The sequence below is a fragment of the Papaver somniferum genome, chromosome 1 (assembly GCF_003573695.1).
Source record: "Papaver somniferum cultivar HN1 chromosome 1, ASM357369v1, whole genome shotgun sequence".
Lineage (NCBI taxonomy): Eukaryota > Viridiplantae > Streptophyta > Magnoliopsida > Ranunculales > Papaveraceae > Papaver > Papaver somniferum.
The window spans coordinates 228,039,056-228,056,577 of NC_039358.1; the positions used below are offsets into that span (position 1 = coordinate 228,039,056).

The 17,522-nt window shown below is 37.4% G+C and overlaps 4 protein-coding genes across 6 annotated transcripts; all 4 read left to right on the top strand.

Moving 5' to 3' along the window:
* Nucleotides 1-615: 615 nt before the first annotated feature.
* Nucleotides 616-3,335, top strand: LOC113318128 (60S ribosomal protein L5-like). The gene is made up of 8 exons (XM_026566256.1): nt 616-749; nt 1,404-1,473; nt 1,562-1,780; nt 1,863-1,942; nt 2,038-2,154; nt 2,369-2,515; nt 2,634-2,803; nt 2,974-3,335. The coding sequence occupies exons 1-8, from the start codon at nt 747-749 to the stop codon at nt 3,092-3,094; spliced, it is 927 nt and encodes a 308-aa protein (XP_026422041.1). The 5' UTR covers nt 616-746; the 3' UTR covers nt 3,095-3,335.
* A 419-nt stretch (nt 3,336-3,754) lies between these two features.
* On the top strand, nt 3,755-4,493 carry LOC113337950. The gene is made up of 2 exons (XM_026583485.1): nt 3,755-4,042; nt 4,126-4,493. The coding sequence occupies exons 1-2, from the start codon at nt 3,867-3,869 to the stop codon at nt 4,355-4,357; spliced, it is 408 nt and encodes a 135-aa protein (XP_026439270.1). The 5' UTR covers nt 3,755-3,866; the 3' UTR covers nt 4,358-4,493.
* A 1,236-nt stretch (nt 4,494-5,729) lies between these two features.
* LOC113318137 (splicing factor U2AF-associated protein 2-like) lies at nt 5,730-12,448 on the top strand. Of its 3 annotated transcripts, none has more exons than XM_026566270.1 (15): nt 5,730-5,899; nt 6,320-6,433; nt 6,727-6,747; nt 6,841-6,975; nt 7,060-7,307; nt 8,006-8,194; nt 9,244-9,336; nt 9,472-9,510; nt 9,852-9,941; nt 10,040-10,142; nt 10,273-10,353; nt 10,647-10,723; nt 10,863-10,943; nt 11,324-11,415; nt 11,910-12,448. In XM_026566270.1, exons 1-15 carry the CDS (start codon nt 5,890-5,892, stop codon nt 12,034-12,036), a joined length of 1,500 nt encoding a protein of 499 aa, XP_026422055.1. In that variant the 5' UTR covers nt 5,730-5,889; the 3' UTR covers nt 12,037-12,448. The 3 variants fall into 3 exon arrangements, with proteins under 3 accessions (XP_026422055.1, XP_026422048.1, XP_026422062.1); XM_026566263.1 differs by having other exon boundaries at nt 5,731-5,899; nt 7,057-7,307; XM_026566277.1 differs by lacking the exon at nt 6,727-6,747 and having other exon boundaries at nt 5,733-5,899; nt 7,057-7,307.
* A 621-nt stretch (nt 12,449-13,069) lies between these two features.
* On the top strand, nt 13,070-13,342 carry LOC113271410. The gene has a single exon (XM_026521264.1). It carries the CDS (start codon nt 13,070-13,072, stop codon nt 13,340-13,342), a length of 273 nt encoding a protein of 90 aa, XP_026377049.1.
* The last annotated feature ends 4,180 nt before the right edge of the window (nt 13,343-17,522 follow it).

A 17,522-nucleotide genomic window follows, 5' to 3' on the forward strand; every position in this document is an offset into this window, starting at 1 on the left:
ACGTGATCTTAGGATGCTTCTCAGTTATGTTAATAACTTGCATACTAAGTATGTTCTTCAATTAATCTTAACTGGACCTATCTGATTAATTCCTTCATTTTTATTGCTTTGTTATTATATGTGGTGTTTAAAATGTATCACTTTGACGTCGTGATTAGGCAGGAGAATAAGCTGTTTTATGCTTTGGATATTGGAGGGACGAATTGCCTGTGTGTTAAGGGTTAAGTTAGATGGGGAGGATGTTGACATCCATAACTATTATAAAACTTTACTATCCTACGGTGCGGGTGAATCCGCGGATTTCAAAATTCAACCGCAACCAAACCTTAAAAGTGCGGATTTGAGAATTTCACCCGTATCCAATTCATAGAACTTGCAGATTGGATTTCATCCGTAATTTTACGGACGGATACGGATGAAATCCACGGTTCCGGACTTTTCGCTCACCCCTATATAAGGGAGAACTCTAATAACTGGGAAACCTAATCCCACACCAAGACCATCGAATAGTCCCATTGGATTTGCTCTCAAAATGTGGGGAAAAGCCCATAGGAGCCGGCCTAAAAAGCAAGCGAGTGCGAGGGAGCATCCGAGTAAAATCAACAAATCCAGGCCGTCAATTAATACCTAGGGTTTTATATATTTAGGCACCTTCTCTATCGTCTCCTCTTCTCTTTTATCGCTGAACAAAGCGGGGAGAGTTGTCTTAGGACTTAGGAGGCGGAGAAACTACTCGATCTTCAGCAATGGTACGAACCCTAAATCTTCGTTCATTCTCTACAGCGTTTACTATTGTTCTCTGTGTGAATCATCTATTTCTATTCGTGAAGTTTGATTTCGTTTGAGTTCACATGAAATGGGATTTTGGTTTATCTTATTGTTAGTTTTAAGCTCATTTAGGTAACGATTTATACAGATAGATGAAGCTTATTTGGTATTTTGTTTGTATGTTTGTGTTCTCTGTAGTTGTTTCAGTGGTAGGTTTTATGTTTTTATGAAATAGATGTGTAAATGCCTGTAAGCATATGCTTAAGAGCTGAATATCTGTAGATCTAGTGGTGTTTTTATATTTCAGGGTTGTAGAAGCAGTGATTTGTGTATTTTGGTTATTGGATTTTGATATTTGATGATTTTTTAACATAAACCCTGGATTTTTTCTGGATTGGGTCGAAAGGGTTTTCATCTGTGCTGTTATGATGTTAGGATTCTATGATTATATATGTTGCTGAGCTTGTTTTCATTGATTTCTTAGCTGGGAAAGGGTTGTAGAGCATCAATATCTCTTTGGGTTTGCTGATTTGTATTTTCAATTGTTGTCTGGTTTGGGTTTGGCTGAATGGAATTGTAACCTTTTTATGTTCATGAGAATTTGCACTTATTATAAATTACATCGGTCTGTGCAGGTTTTTATCAAAGCACAGAAACCCAGAGCTTACTTCAAGAGGTTTCAAGTTAAATTCAAGCGAAGGAGAGGTATATGCTCATTTGATTTTTGATGTAATTTCTTATATCTTTGCGTGGATGTGATCTGATTGTATTTGTTTCTTTGTAATGAATGTAGAGGGAAAGACCGATTACAGAGCCAGAATCCGTCTTATTAACCAGGACAAGAACAAGTACAACACCCCTAAGTACCGTTTTGTTGTTCGTTTCACCAACAAAGACATTATTGCCCAGATCATTTCTGCTACCATTACTGGTGATTTGGTAATGTGTGCAGCTTATGCCCATGAATTGCCCCGATATGGTCTTGAAGTTGGTCTCACCAACTATGCTGCAGGTAAATATTCTAACCTTACTAATGGTATGTTGTATTTTTATGTCATTGAAAGAATCTGATAACTGTTCTCTTAAAACCACAGCTTACTGTACTGGTCTTCTATTGGCTCGTCGTGTGTTGAAAAAACTTGAGATGGATGCCGAGTATGAAGGCAATGTTGAGGTATATGCTTGTTCTTTTGGTTGTTTCCTTGTTTTGTTATAGTGTAGATAAGTTGTGGGCAGAAGAAACATGTCACTGACAGTTATCACTTGCAGGCAACTGGTGAAGACTACTCTGTTGAACCCGGTGAAAGCCGAAGGCCCTTCCGTGCTCTTCTTGATGTTGGTCTTCTGCGAACAACTACCGGAAACCGTATCTTTGGTGCTCTTAAGGTAACATCATTCCCCAGCCTAACGCATCTTTGCTATATTTATCATATCTTTTTCTTTGTGTGTCTGGGACTCTGGGTTAATCATTCCTTGATATTTTGGTGTATACTCTTTTTTCCCTTTGGATTCATATCTTCTCTTAGTTACTGAAACTAATGGTCAAATGTTGGATTTACTGTGGCTCATAACGTCTAATCATTGCTATACACAATTTTAGGGAGCTTTGGATGGTGGTCTTGACATTCCTCACAGTGACAAAAGGTTTGCTGGTTTCCAAAAGGGTGAAGGAAAGAAAGATGCTGCATTGGACCCTGAGATCCACAGAAAGTACATCTTTGGTGGGCATGTTGGTACATACATGAGGGTATGTGTGAAAATATAAGATACTTGCGTTTGTACTTTCATTAATGAATACTCATAGTTTGGATTGATATGCTCTTTGGTATTGTTTTGTTTTCTGAACTTCTGTTGACTATGTCCAGACCCTAATGGAGGATGAGCCTGAAAAGTTCCAAACTCATTTCTCCGAGTATGCGAAGAGAAACATCGACGCTGATGGTCTTGAAGCTCTTTACAAGAAAGTGCATGCAGCTATCCGTGCTGATCCTACTGCAAAGAAAACTGAGAAGGCAGCTCCCAAGGCCCACAAGAGGTATAGAGCTACAGCCATTTCAACAAATTCAGTTTTATTTTCTCAAATTCCTTTTTCTTGTTTTGTTTCGCCTACCTCTGTTTATACACTTGGTTTCATCGAAATAGTTGAACTTGTTTTTTGAGTTGAAAACTGTATTCATGGTTTTATTTGTTTTCCATCAATTGCAGGTACAACTTGAAGAAGCTGACATATGATGAGAGGAAGAACAAGTTGATTGAGAGATTGAATGCCCTCAACTCAGCAGCAGGAGCAGATGACGATGATGACGAGGATGAGGATGACGAGTGAACTGTGTCTCACCCCAAGTAGAATTAAAACCAAGAAATTTTGGATGTTCATCTTCGCCTCGTTTTCGTTATACTCTTATCCATTTACAAATTATTTAGCTTTGTTTGTCTTGAATCTTAAAGGTTATAGACCTTGTTAGGCTTTTTGGATGTTACAAGTGGAGAATCAAATGTTACTCGTTTTTGTACTAGTAACTTATTCTGGCATTTTAGTTTTTAAATTTTTTTAACCTTTTCTGCCATGTTCTTTGTTTTCTTTTTTCAGTGGTTCGCCAATCACCATGGTCTATGTTCTCTGTCTGAGTACACTGATTTTGATCATGATAGTAACATCCCAGTCAAGTATAACATCTCTAGAACTTCTTAACCAATAAACTCTGCAGACTGGTGTCAATTTGTAGGCTTTGGTAAATCTATTCCTAGATGTGTAGACTTAACCTTGGCTAGTTCAGGATATTTGTTTGAACCTCCCAAACTATGCCTCAACCCCGAACCGTATGGTTGGAACCATCTTTCATTATCACACCCTGATTGGGCTCTTTTAAGATTCTGAGGATTATCCCTCGGAAGGTTCTTCAGTTGATTTCAGAAGGTCACTATGGTCCACAGTGGATGAAGTCTTATCCAAAACCAACCAATAAGAACTAACATCATATTGTACCTGTGCCTCTGAAGTCCTAACACCATCTTTTTCTATCATAAACATTTGAACCTGTTGGTGCCTTGCAAGCAAATCAAATTTCTAAAGAAACTCTTTTGTGAGGGTGAGTGTAATGGCTCATTCGTTAGCCTCTTCATTGCAGCTTTCTGTAGCTGCTTTCTCAACAAGAACCTCTAAACAAAGGAACTACCAATGCTCAGGGATTCAGAGAATCAGATGTGACCACCTGAGTTGGAATTATCAAACATTAGATGGTAAATCAGAAACCCAATCCGCTATCGGTCGGAGGTAAGTCCTGTAATTGTATCTGGTTGCGTTATGTACTCAATGGCAGAAACTGGATTAATCTCTTGTGGAAAAATAAAATGCAGGATTCTTGTTGGGGGATTCACCGGGGCGATATTGAGCTTGAACGTCGGTAACCAAACTGCAAATGCGGCTCAGAGAAGACCGCCACCAAAGCCTCCGGCTGAGAAGAAAGACCCGAATGTTAGCGGTGTTACTGCGAAAGTTCTTGCCAGTATGAAGAGGAAAGAAGCCATGAAAGAAGCCGTGGCAAAATTAAGAGAGCGAGGAAAGAAAATCGAGGGAGTGTCCGAGTAACAAGTTACAAATCAACAAATTGTATGTTTATGATTATGAATGACCCTATATTGATTCAACTACAACAATTACTCTCTATATTTTTTTGTTATGAAGTTAAATTCATGATTGGGGATTCAAATTTTATTGTTCTTTAAGTACTAAAGGCTTGAATTGAGCCTATTGTGTTGATAGGTAGGCTCACTCCTGCAAACTTATGCAAATGCTATTGGAATTCTATCTGATACAAACAAATGATTTCTATAACAAATGTAGTAGAAGGAAGGTGCAGGTCCAAGGAAATAGATTGACAAGCAGTTCAGGTATTGTTATCAGCGAGAATATGATTGATGCAAATCAAGAAAAGCAGAAAGGCGCATCTTTGGTAGGGAGTTGGACTGAACTGTCTGACAACCTATAATTTGGACTCCACTAGAGAGGCCAAAAACAGTGCTGAACTTTAGGATTCCAAAAAGTCTGCAGAGTTTAGACTTGTGCAGCTCTGCACCTTTCTCACCATACATTTAGATGTTCAATATAGAGTACAAACTTATAGTAGTTGCATACTGCAAAATTGTTTAGATATCAAGCAAAGCCCTCCCAGAATTGTGCAATTATGTTTGATCTCAATGTCTGGATCATTAGAGCGTTACAAGTTCTGGGATGCGCAGGTGTAAATGATTAACAAGACAAAGACGATATCAATAGTTTTCTGTAAACAAGTGCTAGGAGCCTGGGACTACTAAGTGTGTTTGCCTGGCTTGCCCTTGTAAACTTAGAACCCATTGAACGAGTAAGAGCAAAAGCTGCAGCTTGATTTGGGCAAATTGGAAGCAACTCAACTTACTAGTTTTTGAAGGGAAAAAGCCAACTGTCATCTAAAATGAATGAAAGCAAAAATTGGTTTTTGGAATTGATTTCTGCTTTCTGGAAAAGCACTTCACACACCTGCTTCTAGTCCAAACACACTTGCACAATGACTACTACCTCACTCATATATGAATCTCTAAAGTGGAGATAGGATCCACTGATCTCAAGGATGATAGTCAGGCTCCTTGATTATACATAATCGCCTAAAAAAATCAATAATCTGAGAAGTTGTTTCTCAACTTAAAAAGTAAAAAGTAAAAAGCAAAAAGCAAAAAGTTAATTTGGCGTTTGAAATGACGCACTTTTTGTGAATTGCTTTTCTGGCATCCAAACATGCTCCTAGCACATGGCAGCCACGTCATCTACAACACATGACAAACACGCCAGTACATCCAATATATGTACACTTGGCAGTACCGACGTGTCAATCTAGTTCCCCCCCTTGCAGGGTTACAGTTTCAACGTGTCCTCCAGACTACAATCACTCTCAGACTCGCCAGTTTAGGCTTCTCTCAAAAGTGGGCTAAACCCTGAAAGAAAAAAAATGAAATTCATATATATGAAAAAAACACAGCGTTCGTTCTTCATCTTTCAAACCCCCCAAAAAACCTAACTTTCTTCGTGAATGTCAAACTGCTGATTCCGAGATTACCAAATCATCATCAAGGTTGGTTGTTGTCTAGATGGATTCAGGTATGTAAAGCAAATCCCTAAATTTCTAAAACCTGATAATATTATCAGAATAACAAAAACCCTTAAAATTTGAGTTTCTTAGATCTTGATTCGTATCTTGTTATTCATATCTTGCGTCGTGAAAATGGTCTCAAGAACAGGTTCTGTTTGATTTATGGTTCTGAATGCGATTTTGTAGTGTGAGTGGAAGAATTTTTTTAGGGTTTTGATGTGTTGAAGAAGGTGATTTAGGGTTTAGTGACATTAGCTGTCAGTGTGATTTTGTGGTATGAATGGAAGAAATTTTTTAGGGTTTCTGTTGTGTTGAAGGTGATTTAGGGATTAACAATTTTGTATGGAGCTTATATTCATCAGTCTCAGAATCAAAATTATCTGTAATGTTGAAAAAAAGAGTTTAATTCTTTGGCTTTAATTTTGCAGGTGCGGAGAATAGTCGTAGTGGAGGAAGTGGCAAAGCAATTTCTGAAGTAGGGTGGTACATACTTGGGGAGAATCAAGAGCATGTTGGTCCATATGCATTCTCTGAATTACAAGGTAAGTTGCATTACTAAATTCACTGCATTCTCTTCTTTTTCTCAGTTGGAAAACTTGGAATGAATGCTTTTCGAAACCCGTGTATGTGGCCATTTGCTTATCATATCATGTTGAGCAGGATTTTTCCTTGTTCTGAGAATCCAATAAATGGGTATCTGTGAGATGGACTGCATCGTGCATTCTACGGTGCTCAATAAAAGGAACTTTGAAGGAATTACATGCTTTTGTAGTTTCTTTTGTAAAAGGAGAATGCAGTAAATTTACTTGTTTTATTCTTGTTCTTGAATTTTCAGTTACACCAGTAACCTATCAAGGTTTCAGGACAATTGTTACATCTGTGTCATGTTCATAATGGTCTTATGAGCTATTGAACCATCTACTTAGTTCTATTTACTTCGCCTGAGCAGAGCATTTCAAGAATGGATACATCGCTGAAAGTACACTATTATGGGCTGAAGGAAGAACTGAATGGCTGCCGTTGTCATCGATTCCTGAACTGTTCACGGGAATATCTTTACGGAGACCCGAGCCTGCTGTTGCAGGTGAGTTTATCTACCAACCTTGGCTTGAATATGACGGTTGCATATGATAGGTATCTGAATATGTCGCTGTCCTTGTTACAGCAGCAGCGACTCCTGACAATGATGATGAGTTCGCCAAATGGCAGGAGGAGGTTAGAAAAGCAGAACTCGAAGCTGAGGCTTTGAAGCATGGCTCAAAATTAAATGATGTTGGTGGGTCAGATCAGTTGAAAGACTTGGAGGGGGATGTTGACGAGAGGCCTTCCACACCACCTGATGGCGAGGAAGAATTCACTGATGATGATGGAACTGTGTACAAGTGGGACAGAGGTCTTAGAGCATGGGTTCCCCAAGTAAGTTTTTGGCTGCATCTATCTTTCTTGGTTCTAAACTAATACTAGATAAATAGGATAATTTTTATCACCGGATACAGCCTGCGTAATTAAAAGGTTATTGTCTTTTATCACTTTTGTATTTCTTATTGTGTTATTATGTTTGAGGCTTGTGAAGAGAGTCGTACTGCCTTCTCTTTTTCGCGGCAGTATTGTCTTCTCTTGGTCTGTCTTATATTTCTCTATTTTGGTTGAGGCCGATTCTAGTAGTATGTTTTTATCCAACTGGTAAGTTGCTAAGTGCTGCTGCAGTTACTCTTTCGGTCCATTAAGGACTTCATAGCATATGAAAAGTCATTAGTGATTTAAGTGCAGCCTATCTTCCTTGCTGGTGTTACCCATCAACATGTTGTGTAGGACTCCAGTGGTGGCCATTTTCGAACTTGAATGACATACCTGATTATATGCCAAATTCTGTGGTTGACTCTTTCTTATGTGGTTCACGGTTAACCTTTATAAGTGGTTTTACCCTTGTTCATTCTATAATTGAGAATGTTTCCACGTAATAGCCAATACCTATTTATTTCGGCACTGATTGCATCTTTCACTGGTGTGAAATTGATGTAGCCTTATTGTTATGTTACTTTATCCTACTATATTCTTTATTTTTCATCCGTCACCTTCTGATTATTAACATGTATCTGAATAATTTCCTTCAGGAAAACTTGGTTTCGAAAAGTGAGGAAACATATGAATTGGATGAGATGACTTATCCAAAAGAAGAGGAACTGTTCCCATCAGTACTGGGTGCTGACATCTCTTTAAAAGGAGAGGTTGATGATAACACCAAAACAAAAGAAGCAAAACCTGACGCTAAGCGTAAAGCACCTGAGAAGGAAGAAAAGAAGGTAATCTTTTGATCCTGTGTTCTGATGGTGTTGGTTAGGCTTGCTTATGCTAACAGTCGTCATGTGATGTCTTACCTCTAGCCTCTAGGTTTAGCTCTCTTTTCGGTGTGTTCATAAAGTTTTACTTTTATTATATCATTTCATGGTTCCTTCCTTAGTTACCAGGAACCTGAGAAGTGGTCACGAATCTCAGTGAGAACCGCCATTTTGCGCTCCTCACTAAGATCTGTGATGGGAGCGCGCTCCGAGCATGAGAGAAACGTGCTCCAAAAGAGTGAAATCCGTTTCTCTTATTTTCCTCTTTTTTTATTTGTAATAAGCAAGCATATCTGATATCTAGCTTCATGTCTGTTAGTAAATATTCTCGTATCTTCATATCTTTATCTGGAATATCATGTATCAGCCGCTATATCTTCTAGGTTACCTATTTTATAGCCATATAACATCTGTATTACTTATCTAGTTTAGTCTTTATCCTACCAAGAAAACAGGTCGAGGTATATCTTATGTGATCAAACTCCTTGATAGATGATAAACTAAATCCTCACATGTCGTCTAAACCATTCTCTTCTCCTTAGTCTTGTATTTTTATTACAAAGGCCCACAATTTTAAATTTACACCAATCTTATTCACTTAGACCATTCTCTTCTCCTTAGTCTTGTATTTTTATTACAAAGGCCCACAATTTTAAATTTACACCAATCTTATTCACTACTTTGATCAGATTGTAGGAAGAAAATCTAAGTGTTAGTAAACGTTTTTGTGTTCTTTATTGTTTATGAAATTGGAAAATTAGTAGTATAAATAATGTATTTATGAAATCTAATCTACGCTCCCAATACGCTCCTCGAATCTCATTTTTTGATAATTTTACGATTTTCGAATCCGTTCTCTATTTTGTTCCCGACCGCGCTCCCGCTCCTGTTAACTAAGGTCTTCATTCTCCGCGGTAGTCTGTTTCAAAGCTGTATTGTTTTTCGTGTCATACAATGTGGGTCAGTTTCATTATTTCTCTTGTTCTAACATCTTTGAGTCCTTACTTATGCAGGAAGCAAACAAACCTCCTGATAGTTGGTTTGACTTGAAAGTTAATACACATGTTTACGTTACAGGATTGCCAGATGATGTTACTGCTGAGGAGGTAAGCACTGTTAATCTTCTTCTTGCTGTTCTATTTGTCTTGGTTCCATGATACAGTGAATTGTAGTGATTCTGTACACGGTAGTTGTTCTTGTTATATCTCTAAGGAAATTGGTTGTTCTTTCGACTTTATCAGGTGGTGGAAGTGTTCTCCAGGTGTGGTGTTATTAAAGAGGTGAGTTGGACTTCTTTTATCACTATGAATACTAATTGATTAAATTAATTTCTCGACGACGACCAATTATAATCCTCATTGTTCGAGTCAGAGACAATTTCTTTCTTCTTGGAGTGGGATTTGTTGTCTTGACTCCGATCCAAATTCCCAAACTTTTTTGTCTTAGTTCTGAGGTGTCTTTCTATGGCCATAGTTTCCTCCCACTTCTCAATAGCACTTCTAACTATGTTCCAACCTTGCTAAGATTAAGAACAAATACTATATTAGATTTTGGAATATGTACTGCACTTAAATTCTGTTGTGCTGCAGTTATAACTGACACTTATGATTAAATGATACAGGACCCTGAAACGAAAAAGCCTCGTGTTAAGATCTATGTTGATAGAGAGACAGGAAGGAAGAAAGGAGATGCGCTCGTGTCTTACATGAAGGTAATATTTTCATCTGTTAACTGATAGTTGGTACAGGGAATTTTATAATTGTACTAGACGTTCATTTTTTTTGGCTATTTTTTTATTTTTTTCATTAGGAACCTTCTGTTGAGCTAGCAATTAAAATTTTGGATGGGGCGCCTTTCCGGCCTGGTGGATCTCCTCTTATGACCGTCAGTCCAGCAAAATTTGAGCAGAAAGGTAAAGTAATGGTAGCGTAAGTTTCCAACGTCAGTTCATGTATAACAGGTTCATGATTATAATTGTTCTTATCTAGTTTCACTAATATTCTTGCGACTATCTTAACAACAAGCTCTAACTTGTTTTGCAGGTGATAGATTTATAACAAAGCAAGTAGATAAAAAAAAGAAAAAGAAATTAAAGAAAAATGAGGACAAGATACTTGGATGGGGTAAGTCTCATCTTGCAGTGGTGTCTTTTCTGCATGCTATAGAATACATGTTGTACATGGTTACAATCTGTTGGTTCGTGATATGTTTTTCCTTTGTTCCATGGACTACTTCTGGCTATGATAAACTATAGCTTTTTCAGCACAGTTCAGAGTGTTGATATTCTCATGTGACTATATAAGTTGCCAGCATTTGATGGTTCAGTCAAAAGTTCAGATACATGAGTGTTGGTCTAGCACCAAATGTATTTCATACGGCTCAGAAGTCCATAACTTAACTTTCTTTCATTGTGCAGGGGGCCGTGATGATAGCAAGGTGTTGATTCCAGCTACTGTTATTCTTCGGTTTATGTTCACACCTGCTGAAATGAGGGTAAGTAGACATCTAAATGTAATATCTGGAAAGCGTTAATTGAGCTGGATGGATGTTAGCATCTAGTACAAGTTCTGAATTTCTGTTGGGCAGCCTTTGAATGTGTGTTGCGTAACTATATATATATCCATCTTTGCAGTCTGATGTTAATTTAAAGGCCGAGCTGAAGTCAGATGTTGAGGAGGAATGCGTGAAACTTGGTCCAGTGGAGCTAGTTAAGGTACGCAGAGAACCCTCGTGATCTTTTTCCTGATTTTCCTGTCTGAAATGTATTGATGGAGTCTTGGAGATGATTGACAAAGAATACAAGAACTGTTATGATATGGACACAGATTGTTCAATACCATTGAAAGGCATATACCACTTGTGGGTGATATCAATTTCTCGACGGTTTTGTTTGTTCATATTTCATCTTTCCTTCATTCTCTGTATGAGATTAGTAAATTAATTTACCTTTCTTGTGTGCTACTACTGGTAGTCATGACTAAAAGCCCAAAATTATTGTTCGAGTCATGTGAGCATATTTCTCTTGCTTGAAGCCAATGTTTCCAATGTTGATTGTTGAGCTAAAATATTTACATTTTACTTCTTTGCTTGCAGGTGTGCGAGAACCATCCTCAGGGAGTTGTTCTGGTGAGATTCAAAGATACAAAGGATGCTCACAAGTGTATAGAGCTAATGAATGGAAGATGGTAAGTACTGCCTCACTTTTGGGTCCAAAATTCTTTATATCATCATGTTCAACTACTCAAACTGCAAATGGATGTACGTACATACATCCCTTGAGAAACTGAAAACATGGCACAACGCCCATCTGTCGAGGAACATGTGTGGTACTCACGTCAATGCTGAGAGGAAGTACACAATCTGTACTTGATGAAAACAGTTTCCAGATCTGCATTGGAATATGTTACTGGATTCTGGATATGAAAATAATGAATATACTCTATTAGTGGCATTGAAGTTTTGACAACTAACCATACCCATAGTTCCCCCGTCCTACTTTGGCTTTGTCTTTCTACATTGTAGTCTGTATGGCATTAAAAATTGCCTTCGAAGTCGCTTAGTTCAGACCTGCATATATATTTATAAGCAGAAAAGAGCCGCTTTACGACTTCTTTTCAGCGATTAATCACTTGCATGGGTGCACCTCTTCTCTTTCTCTAATTTGTGTTTCCCATTTCAGGTTTGGTGGTAGGCAAGTACATGCCAGCATAGACGATGGTTCCGTTAATCATGCTGCGGTCCGTGATCTTGAGTATGACGAAGCTCGGTTAGCTCAGTACGGTGCTGAGCTTGAAGCTGATGACTGACAAAGATGGCGATACTTTTTGAAGGAGCTAATATGGAAGAAACCTGCTTTTGTCCAAATTGTAAAATCTCAGTAACTGAGGCCTTATGAGTTACACAGAATGCTTTACTTAATACTGCATATATATGGGAGGCTTTTGCATTGGGATGGGTGGCTTGCGTAAAGTCCCGGTTCAGATTTTGTGGGGATTTTGGGCAGAAGGGTAGATGTAAATGAGCGCATTTAAATTGGTATCAAAGATAATGTTCAGGGCACCATGAAACTTGTACTTGGGATTATGTTTACAGTCACCAACTTAGCTAGAATGGTAGCATGGCCACGTAAATGAGCACATTGGCTGAAACACCAACTGACACTAGGTTGTTGATTAGTCAGTTGATAATCTGAAAGCTTTGATTTCCCACTAATTAAAATTTCTTATTGCGTGAACATCAAGTGATGGAAACATGCGATAATGATGAATCCACCAACAACTAGATTATGTTTTAATCCTTTCATCTCTGTAGCATGTACACATCATCTTCATCGTTGACTGCTTTTGGTACATGGACATGAAAAATTCTTGTTGACTATCATGAACCTAACTTTTGTTTGTTAAAAAGAAGAAAGGAACACAGTGAGATTTTTCCCAATTCCAACCTCTCGAAAAACTGCGTTCCTTCTTTAATTTATTATTTCATTGTTTAATAGAATGAAATCAGCATTAGGTGGTATTGTTAGTTCAAATGGAGCTTTCATTTATGATTTGATTTCTTTTCGTTTTCTTGAAGTCGTATGCCTTTTGTTCTTCATTTCTTGTCTGTTGGTTCAAAAATTGCTTTCACCACCATCTATATCATCTCTTGAAGGTTTAATCTGTGGATTACTTCGAAGAAGTCTCTTCCTTGCCTTCTAAGTTCCAAGTGGCTTCCCTTGAAGTCTATCATTATATATATATCTCCTCCCCATTTCTTCTTTTCAACGCATCTCTCGCTCTCTTACAACTCTTCCCTTGTCCCTCAGAGAACTTATTATCTTAAAGAAGAAGATTAAATATGGAAGGTTTGATTCCATTTGTATACAAGGCAGTAGTACAATATAGGAATGGGGGTCGACAAGCTTCAAATATGGGTAATTCATCATGGTACAGCGAATCATCAATATCAACATCTTACATGAGGCTTCCTACAGATGGTGGTGAATCGGGGCGTTTTCAAGATACTAATCAAGTTGAACTATTCTCGTCGAATTCCATGGTTGTTACTGCCACTTCCGCTGTTCAATCACCTCTTGTTTCTCGTCGACTTGTATCTTCTTCGTGGCAATGATTGATCCGCCGCTTGTTAGCTTGTATGAACGTATATTGGAGTGATTGTGTATTGTCAGGTTAATAAGAACAGCCGAACCTTGCGTGTAAGCAAAACCAAAAAACAAAAGGAGCTTTAGACACGCTAAATTGTAATTACTACTAGCTACTTCCTGGTTATCCATGGACAAAAGAGCCTTGTATAATCTGGTGAAGCAATATATAAAGTTTGTTGGTGAATTGTACATAAAACAAAATGTAATGATATTTTTATAATTGTAAATTTAGATCCAGTTATTTTGTCTAAAGATTGATAAATTGCATTGTGCACTAGGAAACCTACATATGGCCAGACCGTAATGCCATAACAGAGACCACAAGTATACATACAAGACTAAGCAGAAACCAGAATTTAAATGGAGAAATTTGTGACAAAACTTTCATTGATATACATACACAAGCACCAATTAACACACAAAATAAGAATTCAATTTGGTCCCCAGCAGCTCAAATACATAACGTCCAAAAGTATGTCATGATCTCTCTGCTGCTTCATTATAATTTGGTCCGGAATAACAGAAGAAGCTGGCATAGAAGAAGAAGAAGAAGTTGCTTGAGAAATAGATGATTTGACTCTATTCTTAGCATATTGATGGATGGATCTTAAAGTATAATTCCATCTGCACAATCCAGCTTGATCTTTCAATGCTTCAACAACACCAACACTAACAGCAACCATCCATGCTTTTCTTGTCGAACTCATTGATTAATTCTAAGTAGCAGTAGTAAGTTGTAAAAGTGATTTTCGAGAAAGTAGTTAATACACTAGTTCAGTTTTGAATGAAGAACTTGATGTCGACTACAAGTAATTCTTATATAGATGGATGAGGTTAGACAATCAATAATTTATTGAATTATGAAGTAACTGATGATGTAACCAAAACCATGGATTGGAGATACTGCTATTAGTTTTATTTTTGGTGGTCGGCTGGTTTCGTTTATTTCTGTGGGGGAACGAAAATAAACAAAGGATTTGTCTGTGTATATTTGGACAATGAACTGTTAGACGCGTTGATGATGTAGGAGTGGAATATCGCAAAATAATAAGTATGCGAAGTAAGGATTATCTGATGTAAGCGAGGACTATCGCACATGGCAAAGTTGAAGTGACGTATTGGATAATGTCAGCAAAGTCACGAGTAAAGTGTGATGTTGTATACGAAGTATAAGCTGTGCGAGAATGAGTGAGTGTAAATGAGCGAATAGATCGCACAATGATTCCGAAAATAGTGGATCTCTTAGCTGTCATCCATTATGAGGAATCACTATATAAAGAAAAGAGGTCATCACGTAGGAGAGAGATCTTTTAGTGTGTGTGAGACAAGAAACTAGGAGAGAGAAAGTTTATTTGGAGTCATTGTTATCCATTGTATTCAATTATAATCCTTGAAAATTAATAAAGAATTCATTATGATTACTTGAGTGATTGTTTTAGATACATTGGGGTGTGGTTGTAGGTATGGGTGTAAATTGGGCCGGGCTAGCACGTTTACGACACAGCACAACACGTTTATATTTGAGCACAGCACGGCACAACACGTGACCGGCACAGCACGGGCATAACACGTTTGTTTAATGTGCTGTGCTGTGCCCGACAAATAGGCACATCAGCACGACACAGCACGCGGCACAGCACAACACGGTTAAAAGCACAACACAACACGGTTAAAAGCACAACACAGCACGACACAACACGGGTAAAACCACAGCACGTGTAAAGCACGCGAAAAGCACGTGAAGCACGACCTACTAGTCAAACCCCTTATTATTTAACGGTCCATTACCTATAAGTCTATAACCAAACCACGTGCATAGCTAGAAGTACTAACACGTAGCTAGTTTCAATACTCCCGTTATCATGCCGTTACCTAGACACGACCTATGTTTGACTAGTATTATAAGCGAAAAGAAAATTTTGAGTTCTCATTTCTCTTTCTCGCAAACCCTTGGGAAGAAAAAAAACCAGACAGCCGCCACAGCCGCTGGTAAATCTTCTAACAAAACCCCTAATGTCTTTATCTTTACTCTCTGATAGCACTCTTTCTCTCTATTTTCATTCCGTCTAATTAATCTGTTTATATTTTCTTGACAAGATTTGGTTTCGGTGGGATTTTTTCAGCAATTTGAAGCTCAAGGTACGTTTTGTTTTTCTTAAGTTAGTCTTTTGAGTTCTGGTTTGGTAATTTACTCAATCGGACTTTGTATTGTTTAGATCTGTGATTTTTCAAGAGGTTTCATGCATTTTCTGGTGATGAAGTGTTTGTGATTTTAATTTTAGAATACGAACATGAAGTGTTTGCTAAAATGTTTGATTTACATTTTTGTTTTTGTTTTAATCGATCTGTGTTGGGTTCCTACTTGTTAATTTCTGGTTTTTATTTGCAATTCATATTTACCAAATGCTTCATTTAACCTTTATGGTGTTCCATCTAAACATATTATGTTTATGTTTGGCCTTCCAGATATGGTGTTCTTCAAAAAAGATGAAGCCTTCAATGCAGATTAATCAATTCCTATTATTATGTTCATGTTTAGGTTACTGATCTAAACTTATATATATATATATTTTATTTTCCTAACATATTACCTGGTTAGGTTATTGATCTGCATGTGCTTGGTTTAACACCATTTATTTTTGACATTTTCAGGTGTACTTGGTGAAGAAAGCTATTAAATCAAGTCCCACAGATTGAAATCTTGCTTATCGCTTTAGTTTGACTCCCTTTTATTTTATAAATTTACTGTTTTTCTCCAATTTATATTAGGTTTGTTTATAAGCTATGGAATCTGGTGCTGGTGAATCTACTAACCCGTTGAGTATTATAGATTTGGATATGCTTGAGGCCAACGGGAAGTCCCTGCTGGTCAGGAGAATGCACCTTCCTCTCTTCCTAAAACAAGAAAAAGAACCTCCGAAGTTTGGGCTCATTTTGAAACTAAAGAGGTTATGTTTAAGGGAAACTTGGTATTAAGGGATGTATGCAAACACTGTATGACTGACTACAAAACTAGTAATGAACCTGGGATTAATAGCGGGACTGGTCACTTAACTAGACATTTAGCAAAGTGTTTGCCCTTACACTTAGATGAAAATGATCCTAAGCAAGCTAAAATCACATTAGGTAGTGCAAGGGTAGGTAATTTTACTTATAGTCAGAGTAGAATGAGAGAAGGATTAGCTGATTTCATTGTAAATTCCGAGAAACTCTTAGCTCTAGCTGAAGATGAGGATTTTGAGGAGTTTATTCAATTTTATCTTCAACCTGCTTATAAAAAAGTTAGTAGAAATACATCTAGAACTGATATTGTGAAGAAATTTGATGGAAGGAAAAACCTTTTGATTGCTGAATTTGCTTCACATGCTACTGGTATATCTTTTACTTCGGATATGTGGACAGGATGTAATGGATCTCCTTATATTTGTGTTACATCTCATTATATTGATGCTAAATCTTGGATGCTAATCAAAAAGGTAATTGCTTTTCGTACTATTCCTTATCCTCATACCGGTCTCCATATTCATGAAGTTATCTTAAATATTTTGAAAGAGTATGGTGTTGAAAGTAAATTTTTCAGTCTTGGTTTGGATAATGCTGCTGCGAATGTTAGTGCTATTGACTGTTTTCAGCGTTCTGTTGTGCCTCCATATCCTGATTTTGCGAAATTGTTTAATGTTAGATGTGCATGTCATATCATTCATTTGATAGTTTATGATGCTATTAAGGTGATTGACGAAACTGATAACTTGGACTTTATTAGAAAAATTGGAATTGCAATCCTTTACATTACTCATGCTCCTTCTAGGTTACAAGAATTTAAGAAGTCTTGCCAAAATTTTGCTCTTAAACCTAGATCATTTGGATTAGATTTGCATAATAGATGGAACTCTACTTACATGATGTTGAAAGCAATTGAAGGTTATGAAACCGTAATATTGGATGCCCTTATTGATTCTGACTATGAACTGGACATGATTGACTTTGACAATTGTAAGGTGTTTACCAAGTTTTTAGGTGTATTTTATACAGCTACTAAGAAGTTATCTGGAGTTTACTATTCCACCACTTGCATTGCTTTGAATCAATTGTATAACATTGCAGTATCATTTAAACAATGTAGGGATAATAGGCTTTATGGCAGAG